We start from the raw sequence: 20,966 nt of genomic DNA on the forward strand, positions 1-20,966 counted from the left end.
AAACTTACCTGATAACTTTCTTGAAAGACTCTATAAGACCGGTTCGACATGACCTACCAAGGACAAAGCCATGTTGACTATCCCTAATCGGTCCCTGTCTATCCAAATACATGTACATCCAGTCTCTTAGAATACATTCCAATCATTTCCCCTCTACTGATGTCAGGCTCACTGCCTTTAATTTCCTGATTTATTTTTAGAGCTTTTCTTAAACAACAGAACAAGATTAGTTATCCCCTATCCTCCGGTACCTCATTTGTTACCAAGGATGAGTTAAATATCTCTGCTTAGGCCCCTGCAATTTCTGCACTTACCTCCCGAAGGAACACCTTGTCAGGCCCTGGGAATTTATCTACCTTAGTTTTCCTCAAGACAGCAAACACCTCCTCTGTAATACGTATGCAGTCCATGACTTTGCTGCTGCTGCTTTATTTACTTCTGTCGACTCCCAAGTAAATACAGATGCAAAAATTCCATTTAAGATCTCATTCTTTTGGCTCCATGCATAGATTACCATTCTGATCTTTCACTCGACCAATTTTGTCCTTTGCAATCCCTTTGCTGTTAACTATCTGTAGAACTCCTTAGAATTCTCCTTCAACTTGTCTGCTAGAGCAACCTTGTCTTCTTTTAACCCTCCTGATTTTTTTGTGTTCTCTTCCATTTATTATACTCCATAACTACCTCATTTGTTACTACCTGCCTATACCTGCTGTGCACCTCATTTTTTTTCTTCTTAACCAGGGCAACAATCTATCTTGAATGGTTCCGTAAACCATTTATCATTTTCTTTTGTTCTGACAGGCACATACAAGCTTTGTACTCTCAAAGGCATCCCACTTACCAAGTGTACCTTTGCCAGAAAACAGCCTGTCCCAATTCATACTTGCCAGATCCTTTCTGATACCATCAAATTACCCTTTCTTCAATTTAGAACCTCAACCAGAGGTTCAGACTTATCCTTTTGCATGATTACCTTGAAATTAATGGCATTATGTTAACTAGATGCAAAGTATTCCCCTACACAAACTTGTCACCTGCCCTGTCTCATTCTGTAATAGGAGATAAAGTATTGCACACTCTTTTGTTGGGACTTCTACTGATTAAGGAAACTTTTCTGAACACATCTGACAAACTCTGTCTTTTGCAGTAGATGAGTCCCAGTCAATACACAGAAAGTTAAAATCACTTCCTATCCCAACCTTGGTGTTTCTTGCAATAGTCTGCAGTCTCTGTACACATTTGTTCCTCTAAACCCCACAGACTATTGGGTGGTCTATAATTTGGCTCCATTAACGTGGTCATACCTTTCTTATTGCTGTCTGCCACTAGAAATGTCAAAAATGCATACTTGCTTTCATCAGTCAGTATGAAAATTAGGAAGTCATGTTGCAGTTGTATAAAACTTAAGGCTGCATTTGGGGTACTGAGTTCAGTTCTGCTTGCCCCATTACAGTAAGGATGTGAAGGCTTTGGAGAACACAGGAGATTGCTGATTAGAGGTTGGATAGATTTGGCTTATTTTCTCTGGGAGCAGAAGCTGAAGGGAGACCTGATTATAAAATGAGAGTCATAGGTAAGGTAGATTGCCAGAGTCTCTTTCTCAGGTTAGAAATGTCAAATACTAGAGGAGGTGGCTTTAAGGCAAGAGGGGAAGATGTTTGGAGTTATGTTTTTACACCAGTGTCTGGAATGTACTGTCAGGGATGATAGTAAAAACATAGATGATAGTAGTGTTTAAGATATATTTAGGCAGGCACTTGGACATGTAGAAAATGGAAAAATACATGACATATGCAAGAAAATAGGTTTTGTTTAATTTAGCCTCATTTTGACAGACATTGTGAGCCAAAGAGCCTGTCCCTGTACTGTTATATGTAAAATAATGAGCTTATGGAATTCTCTATTTATAGAAGGCACTTTGAGATCAAAGCATTAAACATATTCAAAATAAAGCTCGAGACAGTTCCGATGGCTAAAGAAATCAAGGAAAAACAACTGGAAAGGATTCAAAATTTGGATCATTGGCTATGATCATATTGAATAGCAGATCAAACTTAAATGCTCATCTGGCCTACTATTTTCTGTGTAAAATAGTCAACTAACATTAAAAGAACTGCAAATGTCAGAAATCCACTTTGTTGCTTGCTGAAATTGTTGGAATGCAGTGCTAAATTTCATCAAGGACTGTATGTCTGGAGCTTATATTGAGTCTTGTTGGACCAAAAGAGATGGATGGGGACAATAGACAATAGGTGCAGAAGTAGACCATTCGGCCCTTCGAGCCAACACCGCCATTCTGAGATCATGGCTGATCATTCACTATCAATACCCAGTCCCTGCCTTGTCCCCATATCCCTTGATTCCCCTATCCATCAGATATCTATCTAGCTCCTTCTTGAAAGCATCCAGAGAATTGGCCTCCACCATCTTCCGAGGCAGTGCATTCCACACCTCCACAACTCTCTGGGAGAAGAAGCTCTTCCTCAACTCTGTTTTAAATAACTGACCTCTTATTCTCAATCCATGCCCTCTGGTACTGGACTCTCCCAACATCTGGAACATATTTCCTGCCTCAATCCTATCAAATCCTTTAATTATCTTAAACGTTTCAATTAGATCCCCTCTCAATCTCCTCAATCAGTGACATGCCTGTAAGGTCAGTCATGTATCTGAACTAAAGGTATGCTGTGGAGTGTTTTCCCATTTTGTATTTAGTCAGTCTGTGGTGGAAAGAGGCCACATTCTCATCTTTGTTTGAAAAATATACCTAAAATACTAACTTGTGTTCTACAGAACCAGCCTGACTTGAGCTTTACATTGTCTTTTTATTTTATATTTCTAGCTCAAGGAATTGCAAACGTGAAATGCTGTATCTGAGAGTCCATTCTTGGAACCCAAAAATTATGAATCACCTTCTGTACTTTTATTTCCGTATCTTTACCTTGAAGGTTGCTGAGATTCTAAAAATGCCTGCAATGAGAGTATATGAAGTGGCAACATTTTACACCATGTTTAATCGTAAGCCAGTGGGAAAGTACCACATTCAAATATGTACAACCACGCCATGCATGCTGCGGAACTCTGACGCCATTGTACAATGCATCAAGGAAAAACTTGGTAAGCAGAAAAAAAATCTCAAAGAATAGAATTGTGTTTTTAGGTAGATATGCTTTTAAACTGGATTTGATTACATGATCCTTTCAATGAAATCAGATTCCTTTTTAAAAAATTTACAAATATTCCATTGGTACTTTCATACTTCGGTGTATTAAAAATTAGTAATGTTCTTTTCAATTAAGTTTATCACTCAAGAAGTTTACAAAAACATCCATTTGGCCACAAATTCTTTAATGGACTACCATTTAAAGTTCTTTTGTAAATCTTTGTTAAGAAAACATTGCCTACATACCTTTTTCATCTTTGCAGAATAAATCAAAAGACCTAAACAGTATCTACAATTAAAGTTATTAAATAGACAACTAATTTGCACAAATACCATTGGAATAAAAGACCAAATTCTGTTTTAGTTATCTCAGTTGTAGGAGACATACTGGTAAAGAAATCTCTTCACCGAATTCCAAAGGAATTATATCTAGCTAAACAAAGAAATGGCATCTTATTTTAATGTCACAACTTGAAGAAAGCATATCCAACAATATGCAACTCTGGACTCAATTATTTAAGTTTTGAATGGAACTTGGATCTGTGATAATGCCACTTCTGAGAATTAGTTCCCTCATCATGTATTTTAGATTGGCTGCATAGTTGGTTTAGCATTAAGATAATGCCAAAGCTCAACTAGGTTTCAGTTTAAGGTTAGGATTATTAATTTGTAATAAAATGGACTTTTTCCTGCACTCCCCATGTTAACCTGTATTTATCTTGTAGAATTTACATTTCATTGCATAGTGCATTCATGTCCTGGACTAAATAGTAAGATGGTAACCTGAAATGAAAATTAAACAGCAGCATTATTAAAAATTTAAGGGAAAAAAACTGCCTTTGTAGTAGTATGTATCATTTTAACAAAATATCTCTATCCTGCTGCTTCAAAACAAACTAGATACAGTCAGTGATTTTCTTTGGTTCTTGTACCCTTTTTTTAGAATTGTGGCCTCCCTTTCATTCTCCCTACCAAAATAGAACATATCACATTTTGCAACATCAGATTTCATCTGCGACTTTAATCAGCAAGCATCAACCAATAAATAGAGGTGGAAGAAACCAATTTAGTCTGAATTAAATTTTGAGAGGTTGATAGCTTAAGTGTGGTTTGTGAAATAAATTGTGTGTATAAATGCAGGTGTAAACAAAGACTCCTACTGAGTAAAATGCTTCAAGGCAAGACTAGCCTTAAGCACATATTCACTCTGCTTTCCATTTAAAAAAAATGGATAGTGACATAATTTCAGTAAGTGGAATTAATGTTGTAATCTTTATGTAACATTATTAATGTAACATTAATCAAGCTAGTTAGCTTGATTAAAAGTTTTGATCTGAAATTTAGAGACAGGAGAGATTTGAGTGACTAGTGTTGAGCCTGATAAGCTTAGCACTTAAATAAAGCCTCAAACTCTTGAATCAATTGTGTTGCATAGGTCTTGGTGCTGTGTGAGACTATACTGATGTTTTGTAAGGATTGAATTATTACAGATTTTGATCCAAAAATACCATTATGTCTTATTGCTGGTGCTTTTAATATCTTAGAAATATGATCAGTACCTGATGACCATCAGACCTTTGCAAATACACGTGTATGCTTCCTAGAGGAGATTATTTACTCAGTACTAATCACAAAGTCATTATTTACTTTCACTGGCTAATGAAATTTCTATTTGTCATCAATTTTTCTCATAATTATGGCTTGTCAGTAGTCCTGTATCAAAAGTTTACCACTATAACTCCAGTGGAGTGCTATTTTGTGCCTTTTCTATCAGCCTGATATAGACTATTATTCCAACAATGGTCTAATTATTTGTACAGATTCTTCATTATTTGCTTTCTTTTCTATTTTAAATAAATGATCCTATTTGACTGATTTCCACTTAGTTTGCAAATACTTGAGCCCTCCCCCAAATACTTGTATGCTTCCCCTTCTTTTTCCTGTCTTCCTACTGCTGAATTATCACTTTTTCCCCTTTCTAGTCTTTCTAATGAGACAATAAGACTATCATTACCTCAGCTGAAAATGGTATCCCAAGGCAGTCATGGTTCAAATCAAAGGCATTCATGCTCTCTAGTCAGAATGCGAACAGCTGTGGAAGTAAATTGCATTTCTTGCAAGTGATTAACCGTAACTCATGATGGTAGCTGAAGAATGATAATCAGGTTAATCATTCCTAAACTATAAATAGTATCCTACAATTCTTTACATTCTTGCAATTAGTAGCAGAATCCTGGAGTCAGTGACCAAGCTTCTCATTTCTACCAAATTCCATTCCCACTGTAGCTCTATTTTATTCCCTAACCCCCCCCATTAGAAATTTTTTTTTTGCAAAAAAAAGTTAACAATAACAACATTTTGTTTTAAGCTGTAACCTTCAAGAGAAAGACTTTCCTTATCTAAATTTCTAGTTGGTGCTGTCATTTTTGAAACCGTGCAAGTTATAATACTTTTGGTTAATAACAGGTGGAAGGTTCTTCTGTTCAGTACGTCTCAGCATAAAACAATGCATTTTAAACGTAACAAGTTTCAATTTTCTATCTGAAAATGAGGTCTTTAATGATTATTTCTGAAGTTTAATTCAATAGCAAGTGCCTCAACTTGTTTACAATGAAGATTGACATAATCTTAAACAAGCTCAATGTTTTTTTTACTATTTTTGAAAAAGCTATTCAAAATTGGTTCTGACCATCTCAAATCAAATGATTTTGATGCAAAATTAGTAAATTTATTTTGTTTTTAGGTATTGCAGTTGGAGAAACAACATCTGATAAGCTTTTCACCATCACAGAAGTGGAGTGTCTAGGCGCATGTGTGAATGCACCAATGGTGCAAATTAATGACAATTATTATGTAAGTATTACACATTTTTCACCATTTTAGATATTCATGTGATGATAAAAATGAAGACCATGCATATTATTCAGAAACTACTTTTCAGATGTTAAAGGCAGAGATTAAGTGTGTCTCTTAGAACCACAAGAGCAATCATTTCAAAGTAAACCTAGGATTATTAAAGTGCAAATTTCATACCAAATTATTAACAGCAATGATAATCTCTCACTGAACTTTGTGGTGCATCAATGCTCAGATTTTCAAAAAAATCCATCTGTTATCACCATCTTAGTCCTATTGTCAAGCCAATTTGTGGTCCAATTTATGAAGTTGCCTTGGATCCTAAAGGCTAGTCTTTTGATCCATCTCACAAGTGCCCTCAGCAACACATTATTACCTCTTCCAAAAATTCATTTCAAATTGATCATGCAGGATCTCCCACTAATTAAATGATGTTAACCAACTTAAATCCTTACTTTAAACTGTAGAGTAACACTATTCTTCAATCCTCCCCCAATAATTTCCCTGCATTAAACTCATAAATCAATAATTACCTGTTATCTCCATTGGTTTTCTTGAATAAATTCACCACATTTGTTGCCTTCCAGTCATCCTGTAGCTCAACTGTAAGCAGTGAAAATTTAAAGATCTATTGCAAGGCCCTAACAATCTTCTCCCTTGCCTCCCATAGCACCCTAGGATGCATTTTAGAATTAATCAGGTTTCAATCACTGGCATATGTGATATCACATCAGGTTGTGGTGATTTATCTGCTTTTAAGCCTGCTAAGATATCTAAACCTTAACATCATATTTAAAGGAGTCATTATTCCTGTACTCAAGTTCTTGAAAACCAATGTCCTGAGTAAATTCAGATTAAGTATTCATTTAATAAAATAAAAATTATATCCAGCAGACATTGTCATTCATTCTACTTGTTGGCTACATGAAAATCAAGACACAAAAGCTGACTTCCAAATTGATGACACTTTGATTTAACAGAATTTGAGACAGATGCACCCAGCTGAGGTTCTGAATAGAAGTCTTTGCAGTGGGGCAAAGCTTTTTGACTAAGTACTAACCAACATTAAGTAATAACTTACAACTAAATTACAAGAAGCTTCTCACAAGATTGCACAAACACTTGACTGTTCTTCACTTGCTTCTCAGAATATAATTCCTTGAGTATCTAGCAGTAGTTCTCTTGTATTATTTGCATCTAACGCTAAGTAGTTTCTCATTTTCAGCTTTAACACCACGTATTTCTTCTTCTAACAAACTATAGTGTATAATTTATATTATGTATTGAATATAATTAATGGTGTACAGTTGATCTTAATAATTTGCATTATAGGAGGATTTAACACCAAAAGACATGGAGGAAATAATTGATGAATTAAAGGCGGGCAAGATTCCCAAACCTGGCCCAAGGTAAATAAAAATGTTATGTAGTAGAATGCAATATTAAAAAACTTCATATGAACCCCTGTGCTTGTTTCCCCTTATAATTTTAGTTAGACTAGTCCTTTACCTTTAAAAGCCTTTGTTTTAGCATCAGCAAACAAGATTGTGGCTTTCATGTACATCACAGATGGATTTATGATCTTAGACCTCAAGACATTCGAACAGAAATAGACAATTTGGCCCATCATGTCTGACATTCGATCATGGCTGATTTATTTTTCTCCCTTCAACCCCATTCTCATGCCTTCTCCCTTTGGCCTTTGTTATTCCTACTAATCAAGAACCTGTCCATCTTTAGTTTAAACATACTCAATGGCTTGGCCTCCACAGCCATTTTTGGTAATAAATTCCACAGATTCGCTACCTACTGGCTAAAGAAATCCCTCTGCATCTCTGTTGTAATGGAATGTCCTTTTATTCTTAAGACTGTGCCCTCTTGTCTTAGACATTCTACGCAGCCATTCTATCATCCACTTTCAATACTTGGTTGGTTTCAATGAGATTCCCCCCTCCCCTTCTGAAATCCAGCACATACAGGCCCAGGGCCATTAAACACTTCTCATACCTTTAATTTCCAAATCATTCTCATAAATCTCTCCGTACCCTCTCCAGTGCCAGCACATCCTTTCATAGATATGGGGGCCCAAAACTTCATAATACTCCAAATGCGGTCTGACCCAATGCCTTATACAGCTTCAGCATTATACATCTGTGTGTTTATATTCTAGTGCTCTGGAAATAAATTTCATTGCTTTTGCCTTCCAATCTACTGATTCAACCTGCAAGTTAACCTTCAGTGAATACTGCACTACAACTCCCAAATCCCTTTGCACTGCCAATTTCCGTATTTGCTCCTTGCTTAGGAATAAGGTTTAGACTATTGTGGATTTTAGTTTTTTTCTTTCTTAATCCACCTTGATATGTCAGCCTTCAAACAAAAGTCTAGTTTGAAATCACAACATTTTTGGGTGGGTCAAAATGTTATTTCAAGGTCTGGGTGTTTTAATTCCTGGACTTCAGTTGCATGCCATTGGTTAACCAAAATAGCTCAGTCAGAAGCCACCAGTCAGGGCTAAATACAAGGTTGCTGGGAAGAAAGTAAAATGCAGACTAGAATCTGAAGCAGAAACTTTCCTTGTGGGTACCAGTAAAGGTAGTATACTGTGCTAGTAACAATCTGCCCCTTTTTAAATAAGTGAATTAAAAGCTCTTACTGTGTGCTCAAATACAAACAACTGTTAAGTTGAAGGTAAGTAAAGCATATGTTTGAGCACACAGCATATAATAAATTGAACAAAAATAGTATAGAGAAACAGGAAAAATGGCACAAGATGTAAGATTCAATATAAAGAAATGGATACATCTCATTTACAAAGAGGTAGAAGTCTTCATTGACAGGAGAATTAATTATACCCACTCTTCATAAATTACTAGTTGTCAGTATGTCGCCTTTTAAGGCTATCTTGATCTATAAGGGCACACAAATATAATATCTAGGTTCTCCTCCATTGATCTTAAACCTTGCTCCTCTTGCACTTTTCAAAAACAGGGAGAAACTTAAGGATTACCATGTCATTAATACAATGTCCATTTAACTGTGTTAGTTCTTCTCTCCTTTCACTAGCATCTTCATCTCTTATATGCCCTTCTTAGCCAATTCTTTCGTCCAATTTCCATCTTCTGCTTCCTCAGTCAAATTTCCAAACTGCTAGAATTTCAAACTCCATTGTTACAGGGTTTCTCAAAAGTGCCAGCCATTTTCCCATTAAATCTACTATCAACATTCTCTTCAAGTCCCACCAGTTCTTCATTTTCAACCTTACTGAATTTTCATGTTTGACTTTCTGTTCCTGCCATAAAACTGAAAAGCTATAACTTTTTTCAAACTTAAGTTCAAGTTTATTGTCATCTGACTGTACTTATATACAACCAAATGAAACATTTCTCCAGACCATGGTAAACCCACTAAACATGTATTTTATTAACTTATTTGTGGTGATACAATTCAAAGTGCATGTAGTGCACAGCATAGGTAAACAGCTCGCTACCCTAGTGTCAAGACCTTGGTGGTGCTAGGGTATTTATTAGTCTCGCAGCCTGAGAGAAGAAGCTGTTACCCAGTCTGGTACTCCTCCTCCTGATGCTCCTCTACCACCTTCCTGATGGTAGTGGGTCAAAGAGATTGTGGGATGAGTGGTAGGAATCCTCAACAATGCTTCAGACCTTTCATATTATAAATGCCACAAGTATGGGGAGAGAGACCCTCAACTGTTTTACTATCCTTTGTAGGGTCTTGTGGTCCAATACCTTGCAGCTTCCAGACCATGTAATGATTTAATCAAACTGGACCTAATGGTGCTCCTGCAGATAGTTGTTAGAATGGAGAGCCTTACACACATTAATCTCCTCAAAAAGTGTAGATACTACTGTACCTTCTTGACTAATGCGGTGGTGGTGTGGTTCCAGGTTATATCGTCTGTTACTTGTGCACTAAGGAACTTTGTGCTCTTTACTCTCTCCCCAGCAGAGCCATTCATATGCAATGGAGTGTAGTCAACCTTTGCCTTCCTTAAGTCCACAGTCATCTTTTGTCCTTGGTGAGACTTGGGTTGTTGTTCTCATATCTTTTGACAAGCCTCTCTACCTCCTCTTTGTATGCCAATCTATCGTTGTATACTATAATACTATAATACAATCTATCTTTGTTGTATCATCAGTGAATTTAATGCAGTTTGAGCTGGATCTGGCAATGCTGTCATGGGTCATGTGAACAGCAGCAGGCTTAAGCACATAGCCCAGGGGGAGGGGAGACCAGTGATCAGTATGACGGAGCTGAGATACTGCTGCCAACTCAGACTGACTGGTGTCTTTCCATCAAGAAGTCCAAGATCCATTTACAGAGAGGTGTTGAGTCCAGTGAGAACTATTTACCCTCCAGTCCCTAAAGGCTGATCATGTTAAATGCTAAGCTTAAGTCGATGAACAACAACCTGGTGTATGAAGCATTGTTTTCTAGGTGGGGCAGTATGGAGTAGAGAGCCAAGGCTAAGGCATAATCAGTGTACTGGTTTGAGTGGTAAGCAACCTGGAAAGGGTCCATTGTAGCTAGAAGTTGGGATTTTATATAATACATTATCAGCCGCTCAAAACACTTCATGATTGTTGAGGTCAGTGCCACTGGTGGTAATCATTTAGGCTAGTTATTGCCTCTCTCTTGGGCACTAGAATGATGGTGGCTGCCTTGAAGCCTGCAGGAACAGTGGACTGTTGCAAAGGGGTATTAAAGATGTCTGTTACGATTTGGTGACATGATTGATCACAGAATTCAACACCTTTCCCACATTGTGCCACTAGATATTCCACCCACAAGTATTCACTATTATTTGTCCAATCTCTGCAAGAAGCATCTGTAGTAGACTCTTTCCCTCACTTTATATTTTTCACCTGGAGTGACTCAACATCTAACACTTGGTACTTGTATCCTTGATACAATCTTTGGTACTTACTGATCTCTCAGCATCTTCATCCAAAAACTAGTCTCACCCTGCTCTAGCATGCATATACAATTCTCAATTTGAATGGAGTTCTTTTGAAACTGCTTATTTGACATTTGTCTCTGGATCAACAGAAATTTCTACCTAAATAATAGAAAGCAGTGTCTTAACACTAAAGCAAACTGTTCTCTCGGCTCCAAGAAGAGGAACCTGGCTAGAGGCTACCATGACTTTTATCTTTCTTGACCACCAGAGACTGCTCAGCTCCATCTCATTAATGTTACTCAATTGTAGCACTGCTTAAATTCTCAGATTTTCGATACTACTAGGCTTGATCATTCCAAAGTCCTTCTGTCTGGGCTCTCATTTTCCACTCATTGTAAATTTGTTCTCCAACTCAATTACCCATATTATAATAAAAGCTCTATCCACCAAATATTTGCTTTCGCTGAACTCCTCTGGGAATTCTCTTCACATCCTTCTAGATGTTTAGTACTTTGACCAATCGTTTAGATACCTGCTCTCACATGACTGTTAAATTTAAACACTTAATTTGATCTGTTAAGTGTTAGATCTGTACTTTAAAGCATGCAGTTAGAGATGTTCAGGAAAAAAAATCCTTTTTCACATTTAAGCTTTAAGATGGCTCCGTGTTGAGTGTCTATACTAGGTAGTGCTGAATACAAGCACATTCTGAAGATGGCTGAAGAATGGTGCATAGTTTGCAAAAACATTTTTCTCCATGATATTTACACAAAATGCTTCATTATCTTTTTTTTCCTTTTTAGGAGTGGGCGATTTTCTTGTGAGCCAGCTGGAGGTTTAACTTCATTGTTAGAACCACCCAAGGGACCTGGTTTTGGACTTCAGCCAGGACTTTAACTAATGTAGCTGGTAATGTCTTGAACTGATGGTGTCTCAGTATCTGTTCACAAACAGAATGTATATAATAAAATGTTTTTTCCTCATACTATAATCCTGAACTCAATTCTTTTGTTCTCTATTATTGAATATATAAACTGGCTTTCATTCATGAAGCCACCCCTGCCGCTCCCCTCCCACTTTGTACTACAACATTTAATACACATGGAAAGCTACTCATTATCTTCCTAAGTATTTGTAGCATGCCACACAAGAAGGTACTCATGTCATTTCTACAACCCCCATGATAGTCTGATGCAACAGATCAACCCATTCAATTTCAGACATTTTGTTCAGACAGTGGATTAAAAGCTGTTCAACCCCCCATGAAATCTTATAAAATTAGTATTTCATAGTTAAGATTTTTATAACTCATACATGAAGACAGTGTACATGTACCTAATTTTGGTAGAATGTTTAGTTAAAGAGGATGAACATTTGGCATTAATCAATAGATATGTTCTGGATTAGTTCTTCTATTAGGCATTCTGTAATCCATCCTACACCTATGTTTTCTCCTGAATATCAGGTGGTAATCTGTATACTTATAAAGACATAAAAAAGACGATGGAGAAGAGTTCCCTTCATCTTTGAAACTGGCATTTTATTACATTAGAAGTAAGGAAGCTACATATCCAGAAATCGGTAAATTCATTTCACAAGGAGTGGATGCCATTTTGGGCAAATGAAAGCTTAAAGATAAAACATAGCATGGCACTACACTGTCTCTGATGCCAAAGGTAACTCAAATGGACCCTAATCCCCTACCACAGCCTTTTAAACTAGAGCAAATCAAAATTAAATCAATGAACAAAAATTGTGGTATATACACGCTTTATTAAAAATAATTTGTAGTTTTCCGTTAAGTACTTAATTGTAAAAACTTATACAAAGTTGGTTTTATTATAGAATGTACTTGTCCGTCCCTTCATACACTTGGTGTAGTGATCTACTTAAACTAGTGAAGTCACTAATATAGCTATTTTAAAATTTTTTAAAATTTAAGCGCACTCACAATGATGTGCACCTTGGAGATGGTATTGCCATATGTCACCTGAAATTGTTCTTCCAAACAGTTAAAGGTATATCCAGATGGTGGATGCTTTGAGTTTTTTTTAAATAAAGAACCTCAGGTAATGGTTTAAATGGCACCACAGAACACTGGTGACAGATAGCTGTCAAACATTATTGTTAGTGGATAATGCAGAGATGAGGTTTTATAGCTTCCTCATCACAGAAGCTACAGGCTTTCACGAGAAACCTTGTGAACTCCAGCAGCTAAAAGTACAGCTGTTACATTGATGTAGTTGTTGGAAAGTCTTGCAGTAATGGTTTAGATGTCAATGAAAGTAACAGCTCTGAATATCATGGATACTGTGTGGCAGAAATGGTATGTTAATTATTTGAGCCTTAATAGGTAGAGGCATGTTTTCTTTTAGCTGTGATTTGGACTGAATGCTGCAATCCTCGCTTATCTTAAGTGTATTGTGGTTGAAGCAAGCAGAGTTTAAGGTAACTGAACATTGAGATGATCATCATCCATTTGTGCCAAGTTTGACATCAGCTATGTGAGATTTCAATCTAATCCTTATCTACTTTAGTTTTATGTGGCTTTCTCTGATCAATTTTATTTTAAATCAATGTTTCCTCTTTGCTGGAATCATTTATGCCCAGGTCCTGTTCTGTACAGGGACCCTAAAATACACAAATCTCACATCTAAATTAGACCAACTGCTGGTAAACTTTAAGTTTTATAGTTTCTACATGTAGCTTCAATTAAACAAATGTGATTTCTAATGATCAATCGGACATCTGATAATTCTGTGCTTGTTACTGAGATGCCATGAGCTAAATCCTGCTATATACTTTCAAACAGGTAACAACTGATTCTGAATGTATTCCAAGAAGCTACAGAACAAGTTTAGCAACATTAACAGTGGGAACTGGTTTCTTGATTTTAATTAAAAAAGCTTGTGCAACATAGTTCCCACCATTCTAGCTCCTGGCATGCAGTTGGTCCACCCACACTGAATATGTAGCCAGTAACAGAACTCCAGATAAGTATCACTGCTGAATTAGCTTACTGTTTAATCAGCCACTACAGTCAATCTTAAAAAATCTGTTTGGCTTTAAAACATTTTAAACCTATCAAATTTGTTATTCAGCTGTGCCCTTATTGAGCCAAATCATTTGTCTGTTCAATAGCAAAAACAAGAGATAATATCTCAACAAATGCTCTCTTACCTGAATATTCTAACATTATAGTTTAGGATGCATTTACTAGGGTACCATAAAGACCATAATTAACACAAATGCAGAGAATATAAAACAACTCTGATTTTACTATTACTTTGTACGTTCAGTATTACATACTGTATTATATCCAGCAGCACTATGGAAGTACTTGCTTAATGCTAACTGCATTGGCTTAAAGTAGCAGTTCACCAACTTCAAGGTCAGTTACAGATTGACAAATGCTTGCCCTATTAGTAATACCCATATTTTGTAAATACATGTGAAAGACATCTATTTGTAAAATTACTAATGAATATCAGCATAACATTTAACATGCAATTATTCAATAGTAAAAAGAGACTATAGTTATTTTAACCTAACATGCTCATTATTTATAGCAACAGCAGTGTGTTTTTTTTCTTAGTTGGACAAAATAGCTTGATAACCTTCATATACATCTAGAGGACATCAGGCACACTACAGAAATGGATTGACATAACTGCAGACAAATCAAGCAATTTGCATGGAATTCATAATAAGCCTTCATAATTAAAAAAAAATTAGCTTCAGCTTGGGGAATCATTTGAAATATTTCTAAAGATCTTTTCATTCTTGAACTAAAAGCAGATCATTGCTTTAAGTGAAAAGAATTCACCCTTCAACGAAAACAGTGACCCAAATTGAAAACAAAACTCTAGCCTAAAAATATTTGCCATCTGTTTCTGATGACTGTAAAACTAAGAACAATTTCAAATATGATAACTGGGTAAAAGAACTTAGAACAGTACAATACAGGAACAGGCCTTTTGTCCCATTATGTTGTGCTGACCTAATTAACTGAGTTTTGCCTATGGATGGGAACATATTCCTCCATTTTCTCCTTGTAACGCATACGTACTTTCTAAATGAAGGCACCCAGTAAACCTCTTCTGCACTCTCCATAACCTCCCCATCCTTCCTGTAGTGGTGTAACCAAAATGTGCACAAAATGCAGTAATGTTAATTTTTTAAAAAATGGGAAATAGTTGCAAATTAAAGTCTCAAAATGACCTGTAGTTGTATAAAATTTGTACATTATGATTATTATATTGATTACACATATCAGGCACAACTTAAGTCAACACAAAGCAATCCCCATTAGCTTCTCCTTATGGTAGGGAATGGATTACTTACTTACTTCTCCATCCCTTCCATACAAATCTAGACTGTGAGCATCATTACAAAGAATTGGGACCTTCCTAGTTCAGTGCATTACAAATACTAAATTGTGCACTTAAGGAAATGAAAATAGGAAACAACCAGTAGTTTCTGGTGGAAACAGCTTACCATCGTTAATGTACTCCCTAATATGGCTGCTGAAATGGAATCAAAATATGACAAATGTCAGTAACTGTATGTCTCCACTCACCTTAACAGCCAGTGGCCAGCTATGTCAATTCCACTTCCCATTCCTACACTGATGTGTCTCAAACCTGCTGGTATCAACATTGATGTCTACTCCTCTCCTCTCTTCCATCCCACTTTCAGTTTCTCCTTATCCCTCTGGCCCCATTATCCCCTTCCCTTTCCTCTTATGACCGATCTATCATCCACACCTTCATCCCTCTGGTTCCTCACCTCCCCTTAACACCATGGTCTACTGTCTTCTATCAGATTCCATATTCTTCAGTGCTTTGACTTCCTCCCGTCACCTCCAAGCTTCTCACATCATTCCTATTCCTCCCTCCACCTACTCATTTTCCTCCTCTTGCCTGGATTCACCCATCATCCGCCAGCTTGTGCTTGTCCCATTACCCCATTTCTTTTTGTTCTTTCACCCTCTTTCTTTTCAATTATAATTAAGGGTCTCAGCTCAAAATGTTGACTGTTCATTTCCCTCCATAAGTACTGCCTGATCTGCTGAGTTCCTCCAGAATTCTTTGTCTTGTTCCAGATTCCCATCATTTGTTGTCTCTCGTCTCCAATATAACTATAAACTTTCATGACAACTTGCACGGAAAGAACAATACATTTTATGATGCAATTTATCCAGAGAATGAGAGCTAGGTTTAACCAGAACTCAGATTTAGATTTGATCATAATCTTGGTCCAAATACAAGTCATATAATTAAATTCCAGGGAGTAACTTAGTGTGACATCAAAAAAATTTCATTGGTTGAAGTGATACCTTACAAATAAGATGGTTGAGGTTAGAAATCAATTATCACGACTCTAGGATGTCACTTGACAACCAAAAAAGGCAGTGGATGCAATCATCTTCTACTTCAGAGATGTTCTTTCCATCAAAAGGTTGGAAGTGGAGACTTCACCAGAACAATTCACTTGCAAGTCCTCAGTAGATAAAACAACCCATGCCTGCTTGCAACAGGATCCAGCAGATAGATAACAAGTAACATTTGTCACAAACAATTACAATCTTCAATAAATGCCATCCACTTACTCTTGACAATAACATTACTATATAAATGTCTCTGAATATCAACATCATTAAGGTCACTATAGACTCAGACTAAACACCACATGCATACTATGGTTACTACAGATCATAATCTAGATACTTGATGACAAATGACTCATCTCTCAATCAGCCTTAGCCTTACCACTATTTAAAATGCACAAGCCAGGTAAGACTGAATACTCTCCACTTGCCAAGATCAATGAAGTTCAAACAAATGATCAATATTCAGGACAAAGCCTCCCACTTGATTGATTAATAATGGCACCATTTAAAAAAGAGCTTCTAGTTTACTACAACAGCATTTTTGAAAGCCACAAACTCCATCACCCGGCAGGCATATAGGAACAGCACTATGAAACACTCGCAGTCACACACAGGCCTGATCTGGAAACAACGGCAGTCCACCATCCTCAGAGTCTAAATCTTTGAATTCTCTTTCCACAGCACTTTCAAAATACCTTCACCAGAAAGACAGCAACATTTCAAGTTAGTAGTTAGGCAATCAAGGAAGGACAATAAATGAGTCTTGCCAGCAACACCCACATTCTAAATGAATAATCAAAATATTCAAATTGAAAGACTACATGTAGAGAGAATCCAAAATGATAGAACATATGAGAAAAAATGTAGTTTACAATAAATACTAAACAGTCATTTCATGAAAGTTGTGAGTAAATTTCTGCTCATATTAGTTTTAGCTTCACAAAGCCAAGTCCATCCAAATTACTAACAAAAGTTGTGATCCTTGTTTTAGTTTTAGAAATAAGTTGTTAGCTATTTTTTCCATCTCTGAGCAGCTTCTACAATCTTAAGGCACATTTATAAATACTTTGGAGCATTTTATTTTCCTGTATCAGCTGCATTGGAACATAAACTAACCCTAGCTTATTCCAAAAGTTTCTCCTCTAACACATTTTGCCTTAATAAATCCATCTAATTTTTCTTATCAAGTTTTAATTCTATACTCAATTCTTTCTGCATCTTCTCCAACACAAATATTACTTGTTTACAGTTACTGTGTTTATCCTTGCCCCCTTTTAAACAGGAATGTGACACTCGCAATCTTCTATTCAGTAGCAACTCTATAGCTACTTGGAAAATGACAGTCAAGGACTGCTAATTCCCACAGTAGCCTAGGAAGCATCCCATACAGAGTACATGCTTTAATCCAGTTTCAGTACAATTAGCTTTTCTGGCAGCCCCATTGTATAAATTTAGCCCTTACTATATCTAAACCAAGTTTTTTGGTAATGGAAAAGTAAATAAATTAAAGCAGAAATCTAGCAATTTAGGAAAATTTAATACAAATCAAAATGGCTTTATGAAAGTCAGTTTATTGTCATACACAAATATAGGTGAAATGGAAAACTTGTGGCAGCATCACAGGCACATAAGCAACATTCACCTGAAAAACAGATTTTAACATTTAAAAAAAATAAAATTAGAACAAAAGTCCATTTTAGTCCAAAGTGATCAAATAGTTAAATTCCTGATGTAGGTTTCAGACTGAAAGATAAACTATTTATTCCTATCTATCGCTGACGCTCGACTTGCTGAATTCCTCCGTCATTTTGTGTGTTGCCAAAGGTAAATATTAGACAGACTTGCTTGAATTCTGAGGAAGATGTGATAAGGGAACCTGCAGCTGTAGTGCATTTAGATTACCTAAAGGCACTTAACAAGTTACCACACAGGAGGCTAGTGCATAAATTAAATGTGCAGGGCTTTGGCAGAAATGCAGTGGCATGGATTTAAGAATGGAACTGAAATAAATGTACCTCTCCCATCAGCCCCTCCAGCCCTTTACCTTTCCAGGCCATCTGCTTCACCAGTCACCTATCTATAAGTCCTTCCCCTCCTCCCACCTTTCTATTCTGGCCTCTTCCCCCTTCCTTTCCAGTCCTGAAGAGACTGTTCATTAATTTCCATAGCCTGACCTGCTGAGATCCTCCAGCATTTTGTGTGTGTTGCTCTGCGATAAATAAGACCTTTTCAATCAGGAGTGTTGTAACTAATGGTGTACTCCGTGGTTTGGATGGCTTTCAATTGTTTACATTAATGACCTGAAGGGAACAAAATGAAAGGTTTTCAAGCTTGCTGATACACAATTAGGTAAAAAGGTATGCTATACCGAAGACATTCAGATTCTGCATCAGTATATTTATAGATTAAATGACTTGAGCAAAAAACCTGATAAAAATGGAGTTTACTGCAGGGAAGGACAAGGTTACATGAGCAAAGAAAGATCTAGGTATTCTTGTGCATAAATTGGTGGAGATTGATTTTGATGTTCTCACAGGAGGGCAAGTCATGAATTACATGACGGGTGCAAAACAAGAGTTAATTAATTTTAAACTGGTGTACAAGTTTCAGAAGGTAGAGAATCTCTGGAATTCTCTTTCACCCAAGGGAGGTGAATGCCCAATCATTAGATATGGTTAAGGTTGAGGTAATCAAGCAACGGAGGCCCATCAAGGCTATCATGGTGGCACTATCGCTCGTGTTCTCAGTTTAGTAGCTCAGCTCTACACTGGACTTTCTTCTATAGCTGTTACATTTCAATATGCATTTTGTTAGTTTTTTTACGTCAATGCATTGTGTATTTGATCTGCATAAACAGCAAGCAAGACAAGCTTTTCACCATCTCAGTACATATGACAATAAGCCAATTCCAAAAAACACGTAGTTATGCTTTTATTTTCCTTTCAGTCCCTATTCAGTGCGACCTGTCCTTTTCCGGTTTATTTGCCTGCAGAATATGTTTGTAATCGATTTTGTTTTAAGACACAAAAAGGAAAATAATTGGTTTGGACTCAATCCATTTGCAGTCAAAATGAATTAAACAAAGAAGTGTGTGTGTTTTGCTCAGGATTTCCAATATCTGCAAGATCTCGTGTTTACAACTGAAACCCACGTCAGATTTAAACAGAAAAACAAAATTATAAGCCATGTTAATGTTAAAGTAATTTTATTAAACTACACGGAATACAGGAAATAAGGTCTTTAATAGTTCATATTCATACAGGAAATGCATACTTTAAACAAAAACAAATTTTCAGAGTTCAGTTAAAATAATTACATTTCCTTTCTAGACGGCACTGGCTTTTGTTTTAACAAAATCAATTTCATTGCAAATACAAAAAAACATTTTCTCAATGCTATACTTTAAAGGCCAATTCCAATCAACCCTGTTCGACCTCTCAATTGTCTTCACACTTTCTCCACTGCTCCCTAAACAAATAGAACACTGCCCACAACATTCCCAGGGACCGCGCATGCGCCATACCATCCCAGACATCTGGCCGCCAGGCTCCCCTTCCTCAGCACAGCAGCCAGCATTTCTAAGATAACACTCATAAATAATTCATATTAGACCTCGGTGACATCTGAACACCAAAGATCTAACTCTTTAAACAGAGGCACATTCAGCATCTCTGCACTTAGTCAACCACCCCCATTATTTCCATATCAATCCAGTCGACGCCAGAGTAATCTCCATCCTGCATATGCGCGAACTGCTGCCAGACTCCAAACCTCACCCCTCCCCCAACGCCCAGTCCTACTGCGCCTGTGTATGCTGCGACAATCAAACCAACGCCCTACACCCCACTAACGGCGGCAGGCTGGCACCGTTCTGCGCTTGCGCGCCAATGGATCTCCCTGGGCTCGCGCTCGCGCAGGCGCACTGGTTTCCTTCTGCCCTGTCACGAATAGCGAACCATCGCCTCCGCAGAATCGCCGCTCACAAGCAACTACCGCATACAACAGCGCCTGCGCACATTCCTTCTACACCCCCACCATTAGACAAGAGTAGAAAGCATCGTTCCGCATTAAATCCCCAACTGCGTCCTAATCCTCATCTAGACAATGACCAAAATCAAATAAACATTCGACGATTTTTTACCAACCGTCTTGCAGATCCATTTTACCAACAGGACGACCGAATCAACCTGTATTTTTTAAAAAAATACAAAGCCACTTTCATGCGACAGCTACTCGGTATTCTTTCGATCGTTGCAGAGCCTCTTTACCCTTTTCTAGAACTTTCCAGTCTCTTCGGAGACGTTACGTCACAAATTATCAAACGCCGCCGTTGAATGCTGGGAACGGTGCTTTGCCACCGTAGTTATTAAACTTATAAGAACACAAAGTGTTTTAGGGAAAAAACAAACCATAGCACATCCTAGAGAATTTGAAGATTGTTTCTACATTAGGTGCTTTAAAAATTGAAAGTCGATGACAGGAACGGGCTGACGTGAACCAAGCATCCAATCAGATGGCCTGTAACAAAAGTCTTGGGTTTGTTGGTCACGTGAGGGAGTTACGTCCAACCAGAGGAAACGTTGGGCCCGCGGAAAGTCAAAGGCCGTCCCGGAGATGGAACCTTATCAAAG

At 37.2% G+C, this 20,966-nt stretch overlaps 2 protein-coding genes across 3 annotated transcripts in view; both read left to right on the forward strand.

Moving 5' to 3' along the window:
• The window catches only part of ndufv2 (NADH:ubiquinone oxidoreductase core subunit V2), a 61,281-nt gene extending 49,353 nt beyond the window's left edge, over positions 1 to 11,928 (forward strand). The window contains exons 5-8 of the mRNA XM_059976156.1: positions 2,952 to 3,120; positions 5,910 to 6,019; positions 7,355 to 7,431; positions 11,747 to 11,928. Of these exons, the coding sequence (XP_059832139.1) occupies positions 2,952 to 3,120; positions 5,910 to 6,019; positions 7,355 to 7,431; positions 11,747 to 11,840 (450 nt within the window). The 3' untranslated portion in view covers positions 11,841 to 11,928. The remainder of the gene's footprint in view (positions 1 to 2,951; positions 3,121 to 5,909; positions 6,020 to 7,354; positions 7,432 to 11,746) is intronic.
• Positions 11,929 to 20,853: 8,925 nt separating this feature from the next.
• The window catches only part of ankrd12 (ankyrin repeat domain 12), a 204,279-nt gene continuing 204,166 nt past the window's right edge, over positions 20,854 to 20,966 (forward strand). Inside the window, exon 1 of one of the 2 annotated variants that reach the window (XM_059976192.1) lies at positions 20,854 to 20,966. The gene's annotated coding sequence lies outside the window, so the exon portion shown is untranslated. The other variant, XM_059976172.1, reaches the window with a different exon arrangement.

This window comes from Hypanus sabinus, chromosome 1, assembly GCF_030144855.1.
Source record: "Hypanus sabinus isolate sHypSab1 chromosome 1, sHypSab1.hap1, whole genome shotgun sequence".
Classification (NCBI taxonomy): Eukaryota; Metazoa; Chordata; class Chondrichthyes; order Myliobatiformes; family Dasyatidae; genus Hypanus; species Hypanus sabinus.